The sequence below is a fragment of the Bos grunniens genome, chromosome 14 (assembly GCF_055505025.1).
Source record: "Bos grunniens cultivar Pamir isolate PY7600 chromosome 14, Bosgru_T2T1.0, whole genome shotgun sequence".
Classification (NCBI taxonomy): Eukaryota; Metazoa; Chordata; class Mammalia; order Artiodactyla; family Bovidae; genus Bos; species Bos grunniens.
This window is the reverse complement of record NC_141178.1, coordinates 56173464-56196791: the sequence shown is the minus strand read 5'-3', so window position 1 is coordinate 56196791 and position 23328 is coordinate 56173464. Positions and strand designations below refer to the sequence as shown.

The window sequence follows — 23328 nt, the reverse complement described above, 5'->3', positions numbered from 1 at the left end:
CTAGTGGTTTTCCCTACTTTCTTCAATTTAAGCCTGAATTTGGCAATAAGTAGTTCATGATCTGAGCCACAGTCAGTTCGCGGTCTTGTTTTTGTTGACTGTATAGAGCTTCTCCATCTTTGGCTGCAAAGAATATAATCAATCTGATTCGGTGTTGACCATCTGGTGATGTCCATGTGTAAAGTCTTCTCTTGTGTTGTTGGAAGAGGGTGTTTGCTATGACCAGTGCATTGTATTGGCAAAACTCTATTAGTCTTTGCCCTGCTTCATTCCGTATTCCAAGGCCAAATTTGCCTGTTACTCCAGGTGTTTCTTGACTTCCTACTTTTGCATTCCAGTCCCCTATAATGAAAAGGACCTCTTTTTTGGGTGTTAGTTCTAAAAGGTCTTGTAGGTCTTCATAGAACCGTTCAACTTCAGCTTCTTCAGCATTACTTGTTGGGGCATAGACTTGGATTACTGTGATATTGAATGGTTTGCCTTGGAAACGAACAGAGATCATTCTGTGGTTTTTGAGATTGCATCCAGGTACTGCATTTCGACTCTTGTTGACCATGATGGCTACTCCATTTCTTCTAAGGGATTCATGCCCGCAGTAGTAGATATAATGGTCATCTGAGTTAAATTCACCCATTCCAGTCCATTTTAGTTTGCTGATTCCTAGAATGTCAACGTTCACTCTTGCCATCTCCTGTTTGTCCACTTCCAATTGGTAATCACTAATTTATAGATGTATGTTGGGCCTATAGGACTGGGTTAGTTCTGTCAGTTGAAGAGAAAAGATAACCAAAGATGAAATGGTTGTGAAACCTCCAGTATTTAAGAAGAGGAGCAGTTGTCACAGAATTAAGTGACCAAGGAGATGATTACAGCCTGAAAAAGCCAGAAGTGGTCATTTTTAAGAAGGTTGTAGGTAGATAAATTTTATAGAAATATTTTATGGCATAAATAGATCATGTTTCTGGGTCAAATAAATGAGAACTGAGAAAAAGCCTAGCTAATTCAAATTGGCAGTTTAGAAAAGTGTTCGTGATTGTGAGCCAGAACCCCCAAGTATTTTATCCAGAATTAAAATAGTATAAGTCAACATATATTGAATAAGATAAGCTATCTGGAAACTTAACTGATCCTGACAAATGATCAATAGGTGGGTGACTAAGGAGACCTGGGAAACACCATAGTGGCACTTGGATATATTCTCTGCTTTAAAAGATCCTTTGATTACCTGAAGAAAGAATGTGGTGTCTTAAAAGTGACGTCAGTACTTGGCCAGAGTAAGTGGTATTGCTATTACCAGAGCAGTCCATACTCTGTTGTGAGATAAGAAGAAGGTTTCAGGTTCTTCTATCACTGAAGTAATTACCAGACTGTGAGATGATTCTTGAGCTCCCTCAGTAATAAAATCTGTGATTTCTAATTATAACTTTTTTCTCTACCATATGGGGAAATTTTGAATGCTAAAAATAGAAATGAAGAAAAAAGAAGAATCTTAAGTGCATATTGCTAAGTGAAAGAAGCCAATCTGGAAAAGCTACATACCGTATGATTCCAGCCATACGACAGTCAGAGAGAGGCAGGACTATGGAGCAGTAAAAAGATGAGTGGTATGGGGGCAGGACTGATGCAGCATTGGGGATTTTTAGGGCAGTGAAAGTTCTGTGTGACACTGTAACCGTGAATACATGATACATTTGTCAAAATCCATAGGGTGGAGAACACCGAGAATGAACCCAGATAGGAACTGTGGACTTTGAGTGACGGTATGTCAAGGCAGGTTCATCAGTTGTGACAAGTGTTACCGCTCTGGTGCAGGAGGCTGGTAGTGAAGGGGGCTGTGCTCCCGTGGGGAGGGAGGCTATGGGATCTTGCTGTACTTCGTGCTCAGTTTCGCTATGAACCTAAAACTGCTCCTAAAAATAAAGTCTCTTTTTAAAAGCAGAACGGAAGATTCATATCTCAGTTGCTCACCTATTTTGTACTTTAATACTTACTAATTTTCCTTTCTCTCCTAGACCTGCAAGGCTGTTGAAGCGGTATTAGAAATCTGATGGGTTTGTGCCTTCTGTAATGTAAAAGAGAAATTGTGAATACAAGAGAAAAAAAGTCAAGTGTTTTGAAATTCCAACTTATTTTCAGTTAACTAGAATCTTAAAAGATTCAAAAAACTTTGAACAAATAAAATACTTCCTAAAACACAGCCACATGGGGCACTTCTCTGGTGGTCCAGCGGTTAAGAATTCGTGCTTCCACCGCAAGGGGAACTGAGATCTCATATGCTGCCCCTTAAGGCCAAAACAGTTTTTAAAAGAAACAAAAGTTAAAAAAAAAAAAAAAAAAAAGGCACTATACACACACACACACACACACACACACACACACACAGAACTTATATAACTTACACACACACAGAATTTATCTTTGATTTGTTAGTGTTCATTTTGACACTTGACACTAGGGCCAGTCATTCAGCAAAATAATTGAGTGACTTCTCTCTGCCTTAAGACAGGTAGCAAGTGACAAGGTATTCATTGTCCTTCTCTCATTGAGTGAATAACATAGAAGACATTGAACCATTCAGTTTGTCACTTAAAAAAGACCTTCTTCAGCCCTTCAGTCTAAATGAAGTCTGTTCTGTTACTCTTCTTCATAGTACTTTATTTTTTTCTTTCAGATGGCAGTTATTATGATTATTCTAAGTTACGGTTCATACAGATTATTTGGGCATTTGTTCTGCTTGATTTCTCTCCCTGTGCTAGACTGTAAGGAAGCAAGCGAATCAGTTTTCCATGTGCATAGTTAGCATTCAGCAGTGACTTTTTGAATAAGTGAATGGATGAATGAATGATGACTGCCTTTGTGTTTCATAAGTGCACTATGCTACCAAGTAAGCAGATTTGGTCTCCTGTAAGGTTATAGGCCTGAAAATGAGTAGGAAGTGGTGTGAAATTCAGTTCTCTTCAGAGGGCAAGTAACATATATATATAGAAATTTTGCCTTTAATTTGAAAATTGAGAAGTTATTCAAGACTTCAATGATAAGAGTGAAGGAATGCCATTCAGATTAAAGTCGATTCCAAAGTGAATCAGCGCTTCCCTAGTGGCTCAGCTGGTAAAGAATCTATCCACCATAATGTGGGAGACCTGGGTTGGGAAGATCCCCTGGAGAAGGGAAAGGCCACTTACTCCAGTATTCTGGCCTGGAGGATTCCATGGAATGTGTAGTCCATGGGGTTGCAAAGAGTTGGACCCGACTGAGCGACTTTCACTTTCAAAGTGAATCAGCCAGAAGGTAGAACAAGCAGCTTTTCCCACTAAAGTAGATCCCAGACACTTACTTCTTGTTTCTTGTTTTCCGAGACCAAGGTAAAATAAACTATAAAAAGAGGAAAGTGCTGTGTTTTTTAAATGTATTCACTACTACAGAAAAAGCAAGAGTGCAGGAACACTTCCCTGCATGAATCCTGGGGTAGGGGCTGCTTGGTTGTCTTCCGGGAGTTCCTGCCACTCCCATCTTTCAGGTTGAAATGCTGAATGAACATGAAGGATGCAAAGGCTGTTCTGGATTGGTCACCACCTTTCACTCAGATCAGTGGTAGAGCACTAAGAAAGCATGGCACGTTGCTCTCAGAGCACTGGGAACCCTGAATGTCTCTCTTCCAAGTGCTTTTATGAAATATTTCTTAATTTCTGTGAATTTTTCTCTTAACTTTTTTTTTTTTTTTTTTAAATTTTCAGGTGTTGGTAAATCATGCTTATTGCTACAGTTTACAGACAAGAGGTTTCAGCCAGTGCATGACCTTACTATTGGTAAGTGTTGTAAAGAGATGAGATGCATTCACAAGTTTGGGGTAGTGGACATGGAATATGCTAGAGGGCTCATTGCATTAGTAAGGAGTCAGAAATCAGTGAAGCTAGATCTGTTGCTGTACTGGAGTCTAGTCTCCATCACTGGGTTTAAAATAACTGTATCTACAGTAAAAATAATACTACACAACTCTATAAGAGTGGTTGGAATGCAGCAGACAGTCATACTTATCTTGATTGTATTTGACGATGGAACAGAAGATTGAGAGACAGTGTATCTCAGTGTATCTCAAGACGGGTGGGTAACAGCAGAGACTGTGGACCGGTTTGTTGGAGTTCTGATCAGGGCTCTGCCACTAGCTGGACACACCCCTTCCCCACTCCATGCCTCGGCTTCTTTGTCTGTAAAATGAGAAAAGTAGTAGGACCATCTCACAAAATCGTTAAGAACAGTAAGTGAGTTAATAAATGTGATGCATTGAAACAGTGCCTAGCAGTGTGGTAAGTGCTCCAGGGCTGCCTGTAATTATTAACCCAGAAAAACTACCATCAAGCAATTTTTAGTTTCCTCAATTGTGAAATGAGGAATAAATGAGAGTTCCTGGTAAGAGATGGTCAACAAATTTTAGCTATTATTACTGTTAGCTCTACTGGTTGTTTTTAGTGATATTATTCATTAATATGCAAAAGTATAAAATTAAGTGAAAAACTAAAAACTTTAAGTAAGTGTGCTCTTTCAGGGTTCTTAATCTGTTTTTAAAAAATTACACCCCAAAAGCTAAAGAGTCTAGATTTCTTCTTCTATGGCTGCAATAGAGATTAGTCAACCGTGTATAAATAAGGTAATTGGAAATCCAGTTAAAGTTTGCAACTGATAGCTTAATGTGTATTTTCAGCCAGTGTCTGCTTGTTTTCTATAGGTATCATTAACTCACTATTCATAACAAATTGATTCTCATGTCCTGTGTATTTTTAAAGTACCAAATCGAAGATACAGTTTATAAATCAGATTATTAGATCAGTTGATGGTATTCACCCAAGCCTAATGTACTTTGTGCATATATTAAACATCTTTCCTTACTGGCTACTTATAGTAAGAACATGCAGATTCCATTTTCATCTTGGTAATTTTAATTATATCTGCTAATGATGGGTAGGGCAGGTGTTGCTCTTTCATGCTGGTTCTCATGATACTCAAGTTTTAACTTGGGTGAGCTCCTTTTTTGTAGAATCTGTTCTTTAATAGGTCTGCACCTTGAGGCCACCTCTTAGGCATGACTCGGTCTTGAGACAGCTGGCCGGTGGTTTTTTTTATAGGGTGCTGTCAAAAGCGTCTTCCTTTTCATTGAAGCACCCTGTAGGGAGGATAGGCCTGAGCCTCGCTGCTGTCAGAGGATAGGCTCTGCTGCGAAGAGAGATGGGGAAGTAGGTCGGAGGGAGTTCTCAGCAAACCATAACTCATGTAACTGCACCGGCCGGCTTTCCTCTGGGCTCGCTGATGGGAGGCCCTGAGAGTTCAGAGGAGAAAAGCAAAAAAGCCGAGGGTCTTCTCCCCTCTCTGCCAGGGTTTACTGTGTGTCCTCCATGGCTTCAGTACAAGCCCCTGCCTGTCAGAGTCACTGGTGGTCGGGTTCCTGGGCTCTGGAAATCCTGGTTTCTCTCTCTGCCCTCCGGCTTGGGAACAGCAGCAGCTTCCGGCTGTTGCTGATCTCTGGGTTGCGTTACCTTCTGCTCCTTGGGTTTCTCAGCCCTGCCTTCAACTTAACCAGTTCCCCACTTTAAATCCCCTCTGTTTTAAATGCTTAAGTATGGTTTCTATTTTTCTGGTTGGATGCCAACTACTATACTCAAGACACCCATCACAAGAATTTATTTTTCTGACATAGAAATCATTTAGAAGGTCCTTAGTACATACTTTTTCTAGGAGTGTAGAATGATTGCTAAAGTAGGCATGAGGCAGTGTCTTGATCCTGCTGCACACTTGCCTTTTGCTTGATGAATAGAGGAAGGTGACAAGGTTAAGTTTGGGTCGTGAGGAAGAATTATTAACTGATAGCAAAGAGGAAATAAAAGGCAAGGGAAGACTGTATAAAATGTTCCTTACCCTTTGCCTGCTATCTCAGTGAGAATTGTTATGCTGGGAATCAAAGAGCCATCTATAAATAGCTTCCTGGGCACAATTTCACTGAGGATCCAGACTCCAGCCTTGCCATCCAGAGGATGGCTCAGGGGCTGTTCCTCTGGACCAGCAGCATCAGCATTGTGTGGGAGTTGTTATAGAATCTACTGGCTCCCATTCTGCAGCTCAACAGGGTCTCCGGGTGATTCACATGAACCTTCAAGGCTGAGAATCACTGGATCAATGGCTTTTGTGAGTATGTATGTGGATTCCCCAGGTGGAAATAGGCTTCATATTGTTGACCCTGTGCACACGCCCACACACATCCTGGCCCCTCACTTCCTTTACTTGCACTTCTTCTGAGATCCTGCTTCCACTCAGCTCCTCACCTGCACAGTCCTGCCCAGGACCTGTCACCAGAGTCTGGAACTACTCCAGAGTCTTGGATTCATGTGACTGGCTATCTGACCACCCCTGCCATCCTTTCAGCTCACACACCTGGTTCCTAATGCTAAAAGTTTATTTACCCTATCAGGTGTAAAATCCATTGATTCTGCCATCTTTGTACTCTCACCTCTCTTGCTTTCTTACTTCTCCCCTTACCCAGCTTTAATTCTAAGCCTTATAGTTATGTCATTATAATTACTCCTGTGTATACCCTCAGCTGCCTTGTCCCCGCTCTTAGTTATAGCCCACTCATTCCCACTGTGTTTATTTTACTTCCTACTAGTGGACAATTTGACAAATACTGATCCAGAAGCTAGGCTATTTACATGTTCATTACACCTTGCTTCCTCTCTCCCCCACTTTAAACCATCAGCCTCTAAGAAGTGACTGCTGAAAGTGAAAGTATACTCTTGGAGAAAAGGTGGTGTTGTTTCCCATATCACGTGCCCCACAAGAGATCAATTAAAAGCATGCCTCATTTATTTGGGGTTCACCTTTCTGATAAAGTTATTTAGAATGTCATTGCCGAGAACTAGGAAGATAGCTTAAAAGACCTTGTGAAACATCCGGTTCAGATCTCACAAAGACCCTTTTCCTGATCTTAGAACATAAGCATACTTTCCTGACAGGTTGTGATTGTTAATGCTGCTTCTGCTAAGTCGCATCAATCGTGTTCGACTCTGTGCAACCCGATAGACGGCAGCCTACCAGGCTCCTCCGTCCCTGGGATTCTCCAGGCAAGAACACTGGAGTGGGTTGCCATTGCCTTCTCCATGTGATTGTTATGAAAACACTGTAAAAATCCAAAGAAAGTTAAATTCCCCATGTAAACTTGCCTTTGGCCCTCCAGCAACCACTGTGAAGAATTTGGTATGTGTATCACCTTCTAGAGTTTTTAAATATATTATAAACACACATGTAAAACTGTTCTCATTTGCTTTTCCTCCTCAGATATACTAAAGTACCTGTTCTTTCTTACCTTTGCCTTGACTGCGGCTTGTGAACGACGTTAATATTTGTGAATTGGAGGGAGAAAAGTCGCTATTTGACTTTTTAACTCTTTAGTTTTAAGTACGGCTGAACTTTTAAAAATATGTTTAAGAAACATTCTGTGTCTTTGCTTTGAATTATGTGTTTTTATCTTTGCCCTCTCCACTAATAGTTTTCTTTAGTCAAATTCATTGATGCTTTTTGTATTGACTTTCAAGTCTTACTAAAGAAGGGATCCCCTTTAGTGTGTATGAATTATATACATATTCTTTAAAATATTCTTTTCATACTATAAATTTATACTTCATCTGGTATATGGCCATGTAGGTTATTTTCTTTAATCCCTACATAACTTGTGGCCCCACACCATTAATTAAATAAGCCATTCTTTCTTTCCTATTTGATTTAGCCTTTCTTATCTGCTAAATCTCTGTATATATATCAGCCTGTTTGGGGACTCTCTGTTCCTTTTTTTTTTTTTCCTATTTCATGAGGCAGTATCATACTGGCATTTACAGTCACTTTCTAATTACTTAATGTGTGGTTGACGGTTTTCCTTTTCTAAAAATTTTCTGAATTTCTAAAAAATTTTCTGAATTTCTTAAGTATTTTTGTGTATTTGTTCTCCAGTTGAACTTTAGTCTCTTTGCCAAATTGCAAAAGTTTTAGTGAGGCTTTTAAAATTTGGTAGGAAATATATTAATTTATGGACTAGTTTGGAGACAGTTTATGTTTTTACCATATAAAGATTAGCTATTCATACACATAAGATGTTTTCTTTTATTCCAGCTTTTAAAATGCTCTTCAGTAAAGTTTTACATAAGGTCTTGTGCTTTTACATTATTTTTGTATTTTATGGATTTTGTTGCTATTGTAAACAGGTTTTTCCCACCATTATTATTGTTTAATCATTTTGCATATTCTAGGTAGACATTTTGGCCTTATCTGTAAGTCATAATATTTTCTTAGCTAATATCTATACCTTTTGTTTTTGCTGGTATCTATAGTTTTGTTTCTAGGAGTATCAGCCTTCTTCCCCACCAGTCTCTGTTTTGAACTTCTGCAGTTTCTGAGTTCCAGGAGTAGATCCTTTTTTTTTCTCAAGACGGTCTAAGGAGGGCTCCTTATGGCTGTTAACTTGATACCAGCCCTGCTGTCTGCTTTGGCAGTGCCATCTCGGGGGAGCAGCCTCACCCTGCCTCTGCACCTCCACGTGCCCTGGCTCTGGCAGTGGGCCCCTTCTCATTGGGATTGCCATCAGTAGTCACCTCATGAGTGACGTGTCATCATTAGTTAGAAATCTTGGAGTATAGTATGAAATAATAATGGATCCATAAAAATACTTAACTGTGTGCCAGGAAGTAAGTAGATGGTAACTAAGGCACGTGATAACTTTATTTTAAATTGAAGTATAACTAATTTATAATGTTAAGTTAGTTTCAAGTGTACAGCAAAGTGAATCAGTTATACAAATATATGTTCTTTTTCAGATTCTTTTCCATTATAGGTTATTACAAGATCTTGAGTACTGTGCTATACAGTAGGTCTCTGTTGTTTACCTATTTTATATATAGTAGTGTGTCTGTGTTTATCCCAGACTCCTAATTTATGTCTACCCGCCATCCCCTTTCATAACCATAAGTTTGTTTTCTGTGTCTGTATTTCCATTTTTATAAATAAGTTCATTTGTATCATTTCTTAGATTCCACATATGTAATAACTCTTAATCTTGAAGAAATTTTGAGATGGGTATCATTATGCCAGCAAATTTGGAAAACTCAGCAGTGGCCACAGGACTGGAAAAGGTCAGTTTTCATTCCAATCCCAAAGAAAGGCAACGCCAAAGAATGCTCAAACTACCACATAATCGCACTCATCTCACACGCTAGTAAAGTAATGCTCAAAATTCTGCAAGCCTGGCTTCAGCAATACGTGAACCATGAGCTTCCACATGTTCAAGCTGGTTTTAGAAAAGGCAGAGGAACCAGAGACCAAATTGCCAACATCCGCTGGATCATCGAAAAAGCAAGAGAGTTCCAGAAAAACATCTATTTCTGCTTTATTGACTATGCCAAAGCCTTTGACTGTGTGGATCACAATAAACTGTGGAAAATTCTGAAAGAGATGGGAGTACCAGACCACCTGACCTGCCTCTTGAGAAATTTGTATGCAGGTCAGGAAGCAACAGTTAGAACTGGACATGGAACAACAGACTGGTTCCAAATAGGAAAAGGAGTCCGTCAAGTCTGTATATTGTCACCCTGCTTATTTAACTTATATGCAGAGTACATCATGAGAAACACTGGGCTGGAAAAAGCACAAGCTGGAATCAAGATTGCCGGGAGAAATATCAATCACCTCAGATATGCAGATGACACCACCCTTATGGCAGAAAGTGAGGAGGAACTAAAAAGCCTCTTGATGAAAGTGAAAGTGGAGAGTGAAAAAGTTGGCTTAAAGCTCAACATTTCAGAAAATGAAGATCATGGCATCTGGTCCCATAACTTCATGGGAAATAGATGAGGAAACAGTGGAAACTGTCAGACTTTATTTTTCTGGGCTCCAAAATCACTGCAGATGGTGATTGCAGCCATGAAATTAAAAGATGCTTACTCCTTGGAAGAAAAGTTATGACCAACCTAGATAGCATATTCAAAAGCAGAGACATTATTTTGCCAACAAAGGTCGCCAACAAAGGTCCGTCTAGTCAAGGCTTTGGTTTTTCCAGTGGTCACGTATGGATGTGAGAGTTGGACTGTGGGGAAAGCTGAGTGCTGAAGAACTGATGCTTTTGAACTGTGGTGTTGGAGAAGACTCTTGAGAGTCCCTTGGACTGCAAGGAGATCCAACCAGTCCATTCTGAAGGAGATCAGCCCTGGGTGTTCTTTGGAAGGAATGATGCTAAAGCTGAAACTCCAGTACTTTGGCCACCTCATGCGAAGAGTTGACTCATTGGAAAAGATTCTGATGCTGGGAGGGATTGGGGGCAGGAGGAGAAGGGGACGGCAGAGGATGAGATGGCTGGATGGCATCACCGACTCGATGGATGTGAGTTTGAGTGAACTCTGGGAGATGGTGATGGACAGGGAGGCCTGGCGTGCTGCGATTCATGGGGTCACAAAGAGTCGGACAGGACTGAGTGACTGAACTGAACTGAACTGAGTCTCTGTCTATATACTTTGAATAAAGGGCTAAATATGCCAAAACTCAACTGTGGGTTAAGTTAAGCAAAGGGGGTTATTAGAGTGTCTTGATTATTAGGGATATTAGAGTGTCTGGAGTTTTATGTAGACTCCACAAGAGGGTGGGGACGTGGACTTGGAAATGGGCAGGAGTGAAGCATCCTAAGAGGCTGGAAAGCAGAAAACATAACAGCCATCCTCCCGTCAAAGGACGGAATGGTTTGCCAGTCAGTTTGAGTACCTTCATCCCTCTGCTCAGGGTGCTGGTCCTTGCTTGGCTTGCCTACCCATCCATGGTGTCGGTCAAGGGTCTGTTTCTAATTTGCCATTGTTTTTCATCAAATTTGACGTTACATATTGGATTTAAGAAATCTTAAATCCCACTGAGCAATGCAGATGTTTTTGGATTGTGGTTAAAAGCTTTTCCATGACAATGGGAGGTAAAACAGGATTTCTCTCTGTGGCTACAATAGATTCTTGAAAAGGCTTCCAATTTGTCAACTATCTTGCTGATTTGTAGAATTTTATACTTTAGGACATTCCTTTTAAATAGTGGGCATTTCCAAGAGCATTTGTACTGTCCTTAGCTGCTAGTTTCTTTCCTCAGCCACTCATTTTCATGTCACTGAGTAAGCTGGTGGACTGTTGTTTTGGGTATCCCCCCACCCTGTGGCATAGACGGTATATGACTATATGCATATAGATAGGTAGATGTGTAAACACTGTAGTGGTTTTTTATGAGGTTAATTGTACAATTTTGCATTTTTCTTTCTAGTACATCCTGACTCCTAGGTCTTCTCTCTGTGCTTTTCCTGTATTTCTGAGTCTGAGAAACATACCATTAGTTTCTTTGTATTGACTTTGCCCCTAGTATGGAATAAATAATAAAATACAGAATAAAAACTCAATCAAGTTACATATCCTGAAAGGGTAAATCACCTTTCTATCTCACCTTCCTGATCACAGTTGGGGGAATTATAGGAGATGCTGAAGTGAAATTCTGGCACTGGGCAATGTGCCCTTCCCTGGGCAACTAAAAGCTGTTTTTCTGCCAGGATGACATCTGGTTTCTGGGGACCATGTGTGTCTCCCCGTCACCCTGACTCTGATCTAAATACTGAAAGAACACACTCCAAGCAGTAATGATTTGGTGTAATGTAAGTGATAGACTTCTTGCAGAGTCTCCTTCACAGCTGTTTGCTCTTCTGAAATTATACCCTCTTTTTCTCCTCCTCCTATTTTGATGATTGAATGAGTATTTTCAAAAGATGGTAAATGCAAGGGAAAAAGCCAAAGTTGTAAGCTAGCTGATAAGTGTAAAGTTTGTATTCCCTTAACCTGCAATCCTGTCTCCTGTAATTTGCCAAAAATCATAATCATAAGTTGAAAAATATATGCAGAAAATTCATTTCAGCATTAACTACTTAGTGAAGATTTGGAAACAACCAAAATTTGTAGCAGTAGAGTACCAGCTTAATAAAATGCATGTATATCTAAAGATACATAACACACAGGACTATTATGTGGCCATTAAAAATAATAGTATAGTTTTATATAATTTTTTTATTGAAAAAGTACTTAGTGGTATGGAATAATGTTTATGACATAGTGACTGAAAAATTGCAGGACAGCATTTGTGTATTCCCATTTATATAAAACTGTATGCTTCTATGTGTATTTATTCATGGTGAGATTTCTGAAAATATATTTAAACAGTGGTCATCTCTAGTGAATGAACTTGGAGATTTCTTTCCTAGTTGATAACCCATGATGGAACTAAGACTATGATGTTGAAATTCATCTGTCCATTTTAGTGATTGTTAAACCACATTAACAGTTTTTAAGAAATTGGTTCTTGAATCTCATTTCTAATTATTTTTAATATTATTGAGCCTGCAAAACATGAAGGGCACAGTTGATGTCTTGACTACACAAGACTCAGATATCTTAGTGTTTAATTATATTCTTAGCCTGTGTCTTATGAATATCTCTGCCTTATACATTTTCTAAGGATGGGAGCTGTATTTGTTAATCTGTGTATTATTTGGCATAGCATGTCCTAGAAATACCCTTTTTAAAAAAAATCCTTAAATGTGAAGTATATTCCCACTAATGTGCCTAACAAAACACTTTCTGTTTTATTCAGGTGTTGAGTTTGGTGCTCGAATGATAACTATTGATGGAAAACAGATAAAACTTCAGATATGGGATACGGTAAGTATAGCGAAAATACCTTGTATGACCTCAGTAAAGTCATTTTATAAAAGTACATTGTTGTGTGTGTGTGCAGTTTTATTGTTATCTTATGACTGTTATGGTTTGTTAGACACTGACGTTCTTGCAACCATGACATAAAATGTGGTAACAGAAAAGATTCATTTTTATCATGCAGTATTTTCAGCAGAGGTACCCTAGGTGTCAGGTGTAGGGGAACATATTTGAGCAAATTCTCAGGCTATGGGATCTAAATAGAAATGCTCCAGAAACTATGTTTTTAAGAAAAACAAGCAGTATGTCTAAAGTATACATGTGAATTAAAATATATGAATGTCAATACCATAGTCACTTGATCTGATAGTTTATTAGTTTATTCTAAAAGTATGATTTAGTCCTGAGCACTTGACGCTACCTTGCTCCCGATCCTGTCGTTTACGTTCATCGAATGCCAGTTCAGTATCCTGTCACATAGATTTTAATGGCAGTTTCTCATCTGAACCACGGAAAGTTATTTGCATGACTATTTTTCTTTATTTTCCCATCTTCTGCATAAAAGATAAGTACTTAATTGTATACATTTGATATGTAGAGACCTCAAAGAGCCTTTGCTTATGTGGCTTATCACTAGAGATTAAAGCTGAGAAACTTATTAAACAGTTCATTATTAATTGATTGTAGAATAACCCTGATAAACTCATTGTATATTAGCATAAACAATGCAATTTTTATGGAAATTGACCGTTTTCCCAAGACAAAAAGCTATTTTCCAGTGTGAAGAGTGTCATTTTGTTACATTTTGAAAATTTTTACACTCTGCTTAGTAGAAGACAGCTGGATTCTTGTGTCGCCCTCTGCATCAAGTCTTTTGTGTGTTGTTTTCTTGAAGTCTATGAAGAGAATGACCCTGCCCATCAGAACAAGAACCAGTTTCCCCCCAGTCAGTCCCTCCCATCAGGAAGCTTCCATAAGCCTCTTATCCTTCTCCATCAGAGGGCAGACAGACTGAAAACCACAGTCACAGAAAACTAACCAATCTAATCACATGGACCACAGCCTTGTCTAACTCAATGAAACTATGAGCCATGCCATGTAGGGCTACCCAAGATGAATGGGTCATGGTGGAGAGTTCTGACAAAATGTGGTCCACTGGAGAAGGGAATGGAAACCACTTCAGTATTCTTGCCTTGAGAACCCCATGAACAGTATGAAAAGGCAAAAAGATAGGACACTGAAATATGAACTCCCCAGGTCGGTAGGTGCCTAGTATGCTACTGGACGGCCTCACCAACTCGATGGGCATGAGCTTGAGTAAACTCTGGGAGTTGGTGATGGACAGGGAGGCCTGGCGTGCTGCAGTCCATGGGATCGCAAAGAGTCAGACACAGCTGAGCGACTGAACTGAACTGATGAAGAGAATACAACCTCACACAGATAGTTGGGGAATGGAGGACCTCATGGACCCTTCAGGAGTCTCAGGGACTCCCAGGGGTCCAGGTCAGTGTAAGCACCACTACCTTAGGGCAATTAGGACTTAATTCTTCACTGAACCCCAGTTGAGAAAACCCAAAAGGTTTAGGACGACAAACAGCATAACTCTAAACTAGTAAATGAAATGGAAAATACAGGGAATTTTACTGCCACGTGCCTCTGGTCTTTTTTTTTCTTCCTAATCTTGCAGTCTTACTGTCTCACCTGTCACCTTTAATGCCATTACTGAAGGAAGGTACCTTGAAGAATATTCAGTCTCACAGACTGGATTCTCAAGAATGCTGAGCGAATTTCTGAAGGCTGTTGTGAGACCTAGGTTTCCTCATGTTTCCTGTGTGCCACACAGTCATCCCAAAATGGGAAACCCTAAATCTGTCTTGCTCTGTTCCAGAATCATACATGGGACTCTGTGTTTTTATGCTTTCTTGTTTCCTCTTTCTGCAGTGCAAATTTATGCATTCACCATTTCTTAGTGTTTCCCCCACCCCCAACCTGTAGCATCTCATAACTTTCAGGATTTATGTTCTGTCAAGCAACGAGACTTCAAAACTGCATAGAAAAAAGAAAGTAAAATATGAAAACTCCCTTCTTTCCTAGAGATTTTAATTAATGATCTCTAACCAAAAGGAAATTTTTCTACTTCTGTATTAATAGTTTCTCTTCTTTTCCAGAAGTGATTGTTTTACAGAAACCAGTTGGCTTCCTTAGCTAATAAAACATTTTTGTGCAACCCAAATCCTTCACTGTAGTGTGAACTAAACTATTTACTATTCTTTAATATGTTTTTCATACATTGTGCCTTGCATAAATGCTTTGCTTGAGGTCACTCTACATTAATGTCTCCCTCCCACCTGTGTCTCCCGTTTTTCTTACATGACAGTGTTAAAAGAATCTGAAGTCAGCACTTACATCCTCTTAAGTCTTTTTGCAAAGTAAATATGCTTAGATTTGTTAAAGCATCCAACATCTCTTCTTTCCTAGATCTTTGCAACCTTTGTTTTTCTTCTCAGAATCTTCTTAAGTTTCTATATGAAATTCCCTTAAAAAACCTAGAATTAAATAGTCCTGGTTGACTTTTTCTCCATCCTTGCTGTTGACACTAAGACAGCCGAAAAATTACTGTGATGCTTGTTAATCCTGCCGTCATCCAAACCAGTAGTCTTCCTCTTGCATGTAAACTTCAGAATCTTTTTCCTTGATAACAGCAGTCCTTGATCATAGGTCTAGATTTTTAAGTTGAGTAAAGTACCTGAGATTCCATGTTTGGGCCCTGGACAGCTCAGTTGGCTACTTAGAAATCCTTTTTTCTTTTTGGCTCTCAGCTGTGTTCCATGTAACTAGAGTTGTAAGATAAATGACTAACAGTGAAACTAAAAGGTATTACTGTAGTATTGATTCTCACAAATTTTAATTTTCTAACTTTATTGGCTGTTTGGGATCATTCAAGGTGACGTATTTGAGTGTCTGCTATAAGTAAACTTCAGTATTCTGAATTGGGCTATCCCTCAAGGAGATCTAAGGAGGAGAAAAAGATAAGCATGTGAGTAGTGTGTTCATTCTATCTAATCAATAGTATTAGACCCAAATGATCACATGAAGTTGCTTTTGGATTTGTGAGGGGAAAAGGCTAAGTATAGGTTCTGGTGGACAAGCTTGCTAGCTTGTGAGAGGATTATGGAGCTTGAACTGGTCCTCAGAGGGAATAGATATTGGGGAAGTAGAAAGAGGAGAAAAATTTTCAGACAAAGAGTTAAAACAGAGGCACAGAAGCAGGAATATTCAGAATATGGATAGAATACCAGTAGGAAAAAAAATGGCTGTAAGACTTTTATTGAATAATAATATAAAACTCTAGAGAAACAAATAGAAATCAGATGCCCAAGAGGTTAGGATTTACATTCAGGGTAAAGATTTTTGAATAATACTAGCTTGATGCGTGTAGAGTTGTATATTAATGGAGGTAACAGAAGAGGAGGAGGTTTTGATTTGCATTTCTCTGATAATGAGTGATGTTGAGCATCTTTTCATGTGTTTGTTAGCCATCTGTATGTCTTCTTTGGAGAAATGTCTCTTTAGTTCTTTGGCCCATTTTTTGATTGGGTCATTTATTTTTCTGGAGTTGAGCTGTAGGAGTTGCTTGTATATTTTTGAGATTAGTTGTTTGTCAGTTGCTTCATTTGCTATTATTTTCTCCCATTCTGAAGGCTGTCTTTTCACCTTGCTAAACTGGAGCCTTTTATACAGAGTGAAGTAAGCCAGAAGGAAAAACACCAATATAGTATACTAACGCATATATATGGAATTTAGAAAGATGGTAACAATAACCCTGTGTACGAGACAGCAAAAGAGACACTGATGTATAGAACAGTCTTATGGACTCTGTGGGAGAGGGAGAGGGTGGGAAGATTTGGGAGAATGGCATTGAAACATGTAAAATATCATGCATGAAACTAGATGCCAGTCCAGGTTCGATGCAGGATACTGGATGCTTGGGGCTAGTGCACTGGGCCGACCCAGAGGGATGGTATGGGGAGGGAGGAGGGAGGAGGGTTCAGGATGGGGAACACATGTATACCTGTGGCGGATTCATTTTGATATTTGGCAAAACTAATACAATTATGTAAAGTTTAAAAATAAAATTTAAAAAATAAATTAATTAATTAAAAGAAAAAGAGGAGGAGGAGTTAAATTACCAAACGGGTTACTACAAAAATTGTTATCAATGGAAAGGCACATAGAGAAGCCAATTTGGGGGAATCTTTATATCCTTAGCTGCTATTAGGAGTCCCTTTCTACAAATAATGCTATATCTTGTTCAGTTTCAAACTTCTAAAATCTCTTTAAGCCACCATCTTATAGTGAAGAGGATGAAAAATATCTATATATCATAAATTGATTTTCTTTTCACTTAAAACATATCAGTTGATCATAGTTCGAACAGGTTTATCTTAAAGTGTTTTTTAAAGACTAGATTATTTTGCTTCAGTATGATCAAGATAATTAACTATTGGGCTAGCTTTCTGCAATTAGTTGTTTAGTAGGCCAGAGTATGGAATGTTGTTCCTACAAGTCAGGTCTCAAAAAACTTCTGAATACTGATCTTTGCTTATTACAAAGTAATCATAGATTTTAAGATGCATAGCTGTGCTCATAACAATCACTTGGAATGTTGTCGTTTTTTTGCTTGAATTTTTGTTTGATTTTGTAATTATGGCAAGATCCAGATTCAGTGGATTTAGTATAAAGTGATGCATAATATACATTATTTCCATATTGCAACATGTTTGTTCTTTGTAAAACAATTCAGGAGGAATGGGAATGATATACAGATATGTGCCTTTCCTAAGTTTGTTTCCATTTTACTATTTCTTATTTGAACTATAAACCCTGAAGTTTTAGATCTTAGAAAAGTTCTTCTGTATGGTCTGTAGCAATGCACAGTTAACCCTTGAACAGTGTGGGGTTAGGGTTGACAACCCTCCACGGTCAAAAATCTGGATATATAGTTGGCCCTTCTCCATGGTTCTTCCTATCCCTGGTTCTTCCATGTCTGTGGATTTAACCAACCTCAGACTATTCCACATATAAGTGGACCCACACAGTTCAAAACCATGTTGTTCAGGGGTCAACTATATTCATTTTAATTCATCCCACAAAAGATCCCACCAAGATCAGTTTAAAGAACTTTTACGTTTGCTCTTTGTATAGACTTGGGAGATAGAAGAGCTCTAAATGTGATTTTTGTCTTGAACACATAAAATACTTACCTTTTTTGTATTGTTTACCACATAATCCTTCCTTGGTATATATCATTCACAGTGAAGTAAATCTGTTAAAAATCTAGTCCTTAGTTTTCCCATGCTAAGCAGTTAAAGAGGAAATTCCCATAAGGTTTGCCTTTTGAACTTGGATTTGAGAGAATTTTTTTTGAAAGCTGTGTCCCAATAAATTATGTAAAAATAATTATAAGTAGTTTCATACTTCCAGCTAGTATCTAGTGTTTTAACCTCAAACTCTGTGAAATGAGCTGGCTCTTTTTACAGCCCTTTGATGTGATGGCTTTCTCAGTATCTAATTTATCACAAGACATAGTGCCAGAATTACTTTCAAGTTACCAAAAGAAGGTCTCATTCTTTAGTTTCCACTGGGAGGAGTTCTTTTTTACTGCATCTTAGTATGTCAAGACCTACTGATGTCCACTCATTTAGGTGGACATCAGTATGGATGTGACAGCAGGATAGAGTGATAATCGTTTGGTGCATTTGCCTGAGACATTAGAATTCAGCTTTCTCTGCATGTCTGGTGTGTGCCAGACCCAGTGCTAGGCCCTGGGAGGATAGGAAGAACCACAGTAACAGCACTTGAGTATTACTACTAGAACAGGGCAGAACCTGAGCTGTCTGTGTGCATTCTGAGGGTGGGAAGGACTGAATATTTACGCTGGAAGATCAGAACTCAGAATGCAAGGAGTTAGTAGATTTTTAATTAAAAAATTATGTAAACAGCCTTTGTTGTGTACTTAATTTACATGCCATTTTTTTCTCAAAGGTTGAAATGATTAAAAATGAAAAATTATTTTCGATAAGAACTGCCTCAGTTTTAAACCCAGAGGCAAAAGGCATATCCCACACCAGCCTCTTAAAGAGCAGAACACTAGTGCCACTAGTAGCGGAGAGAGATTAACTGTATCTCTGAGGTCTGTTTTCACAAGTGGGTGTTAAGATGACTTTCATGTCCTCTTGCCTTTTGACAAGCATTATATATCAAATACAGAGAAAATTGATTAAGTGTAGAGAAAAGAATTTCATAAATTCCGAGCCATTTTCTGTTTTTCATAATAAAATGATTGCTCAAAGAATTCCATCTGATCATTGTTGAAAGCTCACTGCAGTTTATGATATAACTGATAAAATCTGCATCCTTGGCCTTCCAACAACCTTTACACCAGCAGATGGTGGGCGTAAAGATGTCATTCATCATTTATTTACAATGGACTTTATTTATTCTAGTGTCAACAGCTGCCCCAGGGAGTGGGTTATTGAATTCAAATGTGAGGCTCTGGGTTATTTGCTTCCTTTCAAATTTGTCTTCAGAGCTTAGTTGCTAGGAGTCCATTCTGTGTTCTAATAATGATTCATGTATTGTGAAGCCATTCAGTAAATTGGGTTGTCAGGGATTGCCAAAAAAGGTTTCGAGGTCTTGTTTTGGGGGGTGGGGGGTGTGGATTGCATGTGCGTCTGGTTGACTTGAGCAGTAGTGGTATTAATGTGACTTTTTCCTAAGACTGGTGAAGTTAGGATTTCTTCTTTTCCTTAATGTACTCATTCTCTCCCTGTCCATATATTCCACATATGAATAATAAGAAAACGTAGAGAGGACTGCTTATTAAAGGGAACTCTCAACCTTTTCTTCTCTCCTCACAGGCAGGGCAAGAGTCCTTCCGTTCCATCACACGGTCATATTACAGAGGAGCAGCAGGGGCTTTGCTAGTGTATGATATTACAAGGTGAGAACTTGCAGATTGTTTGGCTCAGTGGTCAATGCAGAGAATTTTTCTAAGTATCAGTAGTAAAAGTATAACTTTGCCTTTATGTCCTGACTGCTTGCCTTTAAAACCTGTGTATCTTGAATTAAATTTAAATTTCCTACAGAAATCTGTAACTGAGTTTCTCTCTTATATAAATAAGCATCCCAAGTTGATCAGTTTGGTTGGTAATGATATTTATACATTGGAATTTCCTTAAGTGAGGTTACATTTAATTCTTAAACTGAACTATAGTCATTGAGCTGTGACTCCAGATATTGTACTTAAAATCTGTTTCTTGTTTCATTGCATATGGCTAAAAATAATCTTTAATGGAATGTATACTGTTCATTGTACAGCACTAGGGAAAATACTTTGAAAATAGTCATCGGATTATCACTTATGTTTAGGAGAGACACATTCAACCACTTGACAACCTGGTTAGAAGATGCCCGCCAGCATTCCAATTCCAACATGGTCATTATGCTTATTGGAAATAAAAGGTAAAAAGACTATATCTTTAAATCTTTATTGCATAATTGTGAAGACTGGATAGCTGTTTATGTGGTAACTGTTAAAGTGCCTGTCTTGTACATTGTCCAAAATGTAAGTTATTGATTTCTTAAATTATGAAATTTTTAGAATATTAAGAGGTTTCTTTTGGTTTTTAAAATACAGATCATAAGCTTTATTGGAATTTATTATTATTTGAAATAGTTTTTGTTGGAAGCTGTATTTTAAAGAATATTTTTATGGCATTTTATCTGATTGAAAGTGAAAGTGAATCCACTCAGTTGTGCCCGACTCTTTGCAACACCATGGACTGTAGCCTTTTACGCTTCTCTGTCCATGGATTTTCAGTCAAGAATACTGGAGTGGGTTGCCATTTCCTTCTCCAGGAGATCTTCCAGACCCAGGGATTGAACCTGGGTCTCCTGAATTGTAGGCAGATGCTTTACCGTCTGAGCCACCAGATCTGATAAGTAATTTAAAATAAAACCCACTGATTTGTTTGGTGGCTAGGTTCATTATTATCCAAAATACTTGGCAGTGGAAATAAGACTCTATGCAGAACCCAGAAAAACATTTTTCCCTTTTTCAATTATTTAATATGTATTATATGAATTAATGCAATACATGGATTAATCAGGTGTATTTCTACTTGAAGGCCGAAGCACTTTTATTAATAATATTGTTTAATAGATACCATATTTAGTACTTTTAAGCTTACCTCTAGGACTTACATATTAGTGTCATCTTAATATTGTTTTTACAATCTTATTTTACTTTATATTTCTAGATATTGTAATTGCAGTGAATGTCCTTGGGTTTATGTTTTAAATGATAGTATAATACATCAGAAAAGTTTCTTGACCATAGTTTCTATAAAGTTTAAGAGTATAGGAAAGTTTTCACTAATTTAGTAGAAAATTACAGTGGTAACAATTAAAACTAGTATTTTTAAATTGGCAGATACAGAATTCATTCATTCTTCAGGTTTATAAAATAGTATTAAAAGATAATATTTTAAGAAAAGTAAAAGCATGACTGTTATATGGTAATGAACACAACAAAGCTTTTATTTATTTCATCCATTAATGAGGGAACCAGTAAGATAATACAGTTGTTTCGAAAGAGAACTCAAAATACCACACGTTGATAATCAAATAAGGAATGCTGAAATGAATTTACAGATGGATACAAAACTGAACAAAATTCACAGACTGATAGCTGTATTCCACCAGGGCTCAGCTTGCATGTCCATGGACAAGAATTACTTGCATTAGTATCTGTTTTTCATAAGTTAGTTTCTCTTTACTATATCTACAATCCTTGAAAACTTGAGGGGTGCAGTTAAAGCAGTGCTTAGAGGGAGATTATAACACAAAACACTTGTATTAGGGAAGAGTTTCAAATCAGAAACCTGAACTTTACCTTAAGATTAAAACTAGAAAGATAAGAGCAATTTAAGCCTAAGGTAAACAAAAATAAATAAGGAGGTTAATAAAAAGAAAACCAGTAAAACTAAAAGCTAGCTCTTGAGAAGACTGAGAAAAGAAGACATACATTATTAATATTGGGAATAAAAGAGTATCATCACCACAGATCCTTTAGATATTAAAGGGATAGTGAGAGAGTAGTGTAAACAAATGGACTGGGGAGATGTTGGTCAAAGGAGTGCAGACTTGTAGTTAGAAGATGAGTAAGTTCTGGGTTCCTCATGTACAGCACTGTGATTATAGTTAACAGTACTGCACTGTGTACCAGGTGCTGTGAAAGGAGATCTTAAACATTCTTAGCATAAAATAAAATGATACATGATGTGATGGAAGTGTTAGCTGATGCTACAGTGGTAGTCATATTGTGTTATATAAATGCTTCAAATCAACACATTGTGTCCCTTAAACTTACAGTGTTATAAGTCAGCTGTGTCTCAAAAAATAAGTAATCCCTAAACAATTTAAAAAATATATTTTTTTCACAGCTGTTTGATTTCCCAGTTCTAACTGTAGTTACCATAGTCTTTGTAAACTTCCTCTATTAGATGACTGCTTTCTTATCTGTAGAATCTTTTAGTCCAAAAAATAAATCTAAATAAATGGAGAGATATACCATGTTCATGGATTGGAAAATAAATATTTTTAAGATGTCAGCTTTTCCCAAATTGATCTGCAGATTCATTGTAATCCCAATCAAAATGCTTCAGTCTTTTTTAAGCAGGTAGAAATTGACAAGCTGATTTAAAAATTTTTTTGAAAATGTGAAGGTCATAGAATAGCTAATATTGGAGGATTTGCTGGTTTCAGTAAAGTGACTTCAAGATTTATTGTAAAACTACTGTAATAAGTCTGATATTGGCATAGATAGACATAGATCAGTGAAACAGTGAGAAATCAGAAGTCAATCTATATGTATATAGTTTGTTTTTTGATAAAGATGCCATGGTTCAGTAGGGGAAGAGGTAATCTTTTCTTCAAATGGTGCTGGAACAATTGTATAGCCATGTGCAAAAAATTAACCTTGATCCTTACCTCACACCATATACAAAAATTAACTGGAAATGGATTATAGACCTCAATGTAAGAGCTAAAGGTATTAAAAAAAAAAAAAAACTCTAGAAGAAAGCATAGAAATTTTAGGGATTCTGATTTTGTCAAACATTACTTACATAGAGAATGATCAACTTAACAAGTATTGTCAAGGATTTAGAGGAAATTGAAACTCTCTTACTGCTGGTGGGAAAATAAAATCATACAATGATTTTGCAAAACAATTTAGGAGTTTCTTTAGAAAATAAACACACATTTGTTATACCACTTAGCCATTTCACTCTTAAGTATTTACCCGAGAAAAAAGATGAAAAAGGAGACATGTTATGTTGTTCCATTTATATAAAACCCTAGCAGATGCAGACTATTCTTTAGTAGCAGAAAGCAGATCATTAGTTGCTTAGGGCACAGGGGAAGGAAAAGGTGAATTACAGTGGGGAATGGTGGCTTCACAGGGTATACACATATCAAACTCATCAAGTTTTCTATTAAATGTGTGTTTTTTTAA

The 23328-nt window shown here is 37.8% G+C and overlaps 1 protein-coding gene across 4 annotated transcripts in view; it reads left to right on the top strand.

The window, feature by feature from the left end:
• Window positions 1-23328, top strand: part of RAB2A (RAB2A, member RAS oncogene family) — a 71632-nt gene that overhangs the window by 23738 nt on the left and 24566 nt on the right. For 2 of the 4 annotated variants that reach the window (XM_086336883.1, XM_086336884.1), the window contains 4 exons: window positions 3735-3806; window positions 12688-12755; window positions 19670-19752; window positions 20181-20273. In XM_086336883.1, the coding sequence (XP_086193009.1) occupies window positions 3735-3806; window positions 12688-12755; window positions 19670-19752; window positions 20181-20273 (316 nt within the window). Of the gene's footprint in view, window positions 1-3734; window positions 3807-12687; window positions 12756-19669; window positions 19753-20129; window positions 20274-23328 lie in introns of all 4 variants that reach the window. The other 2 variants (XM_086336881.1, XM_086336882.1) reach the window with 1 other exon arrangement.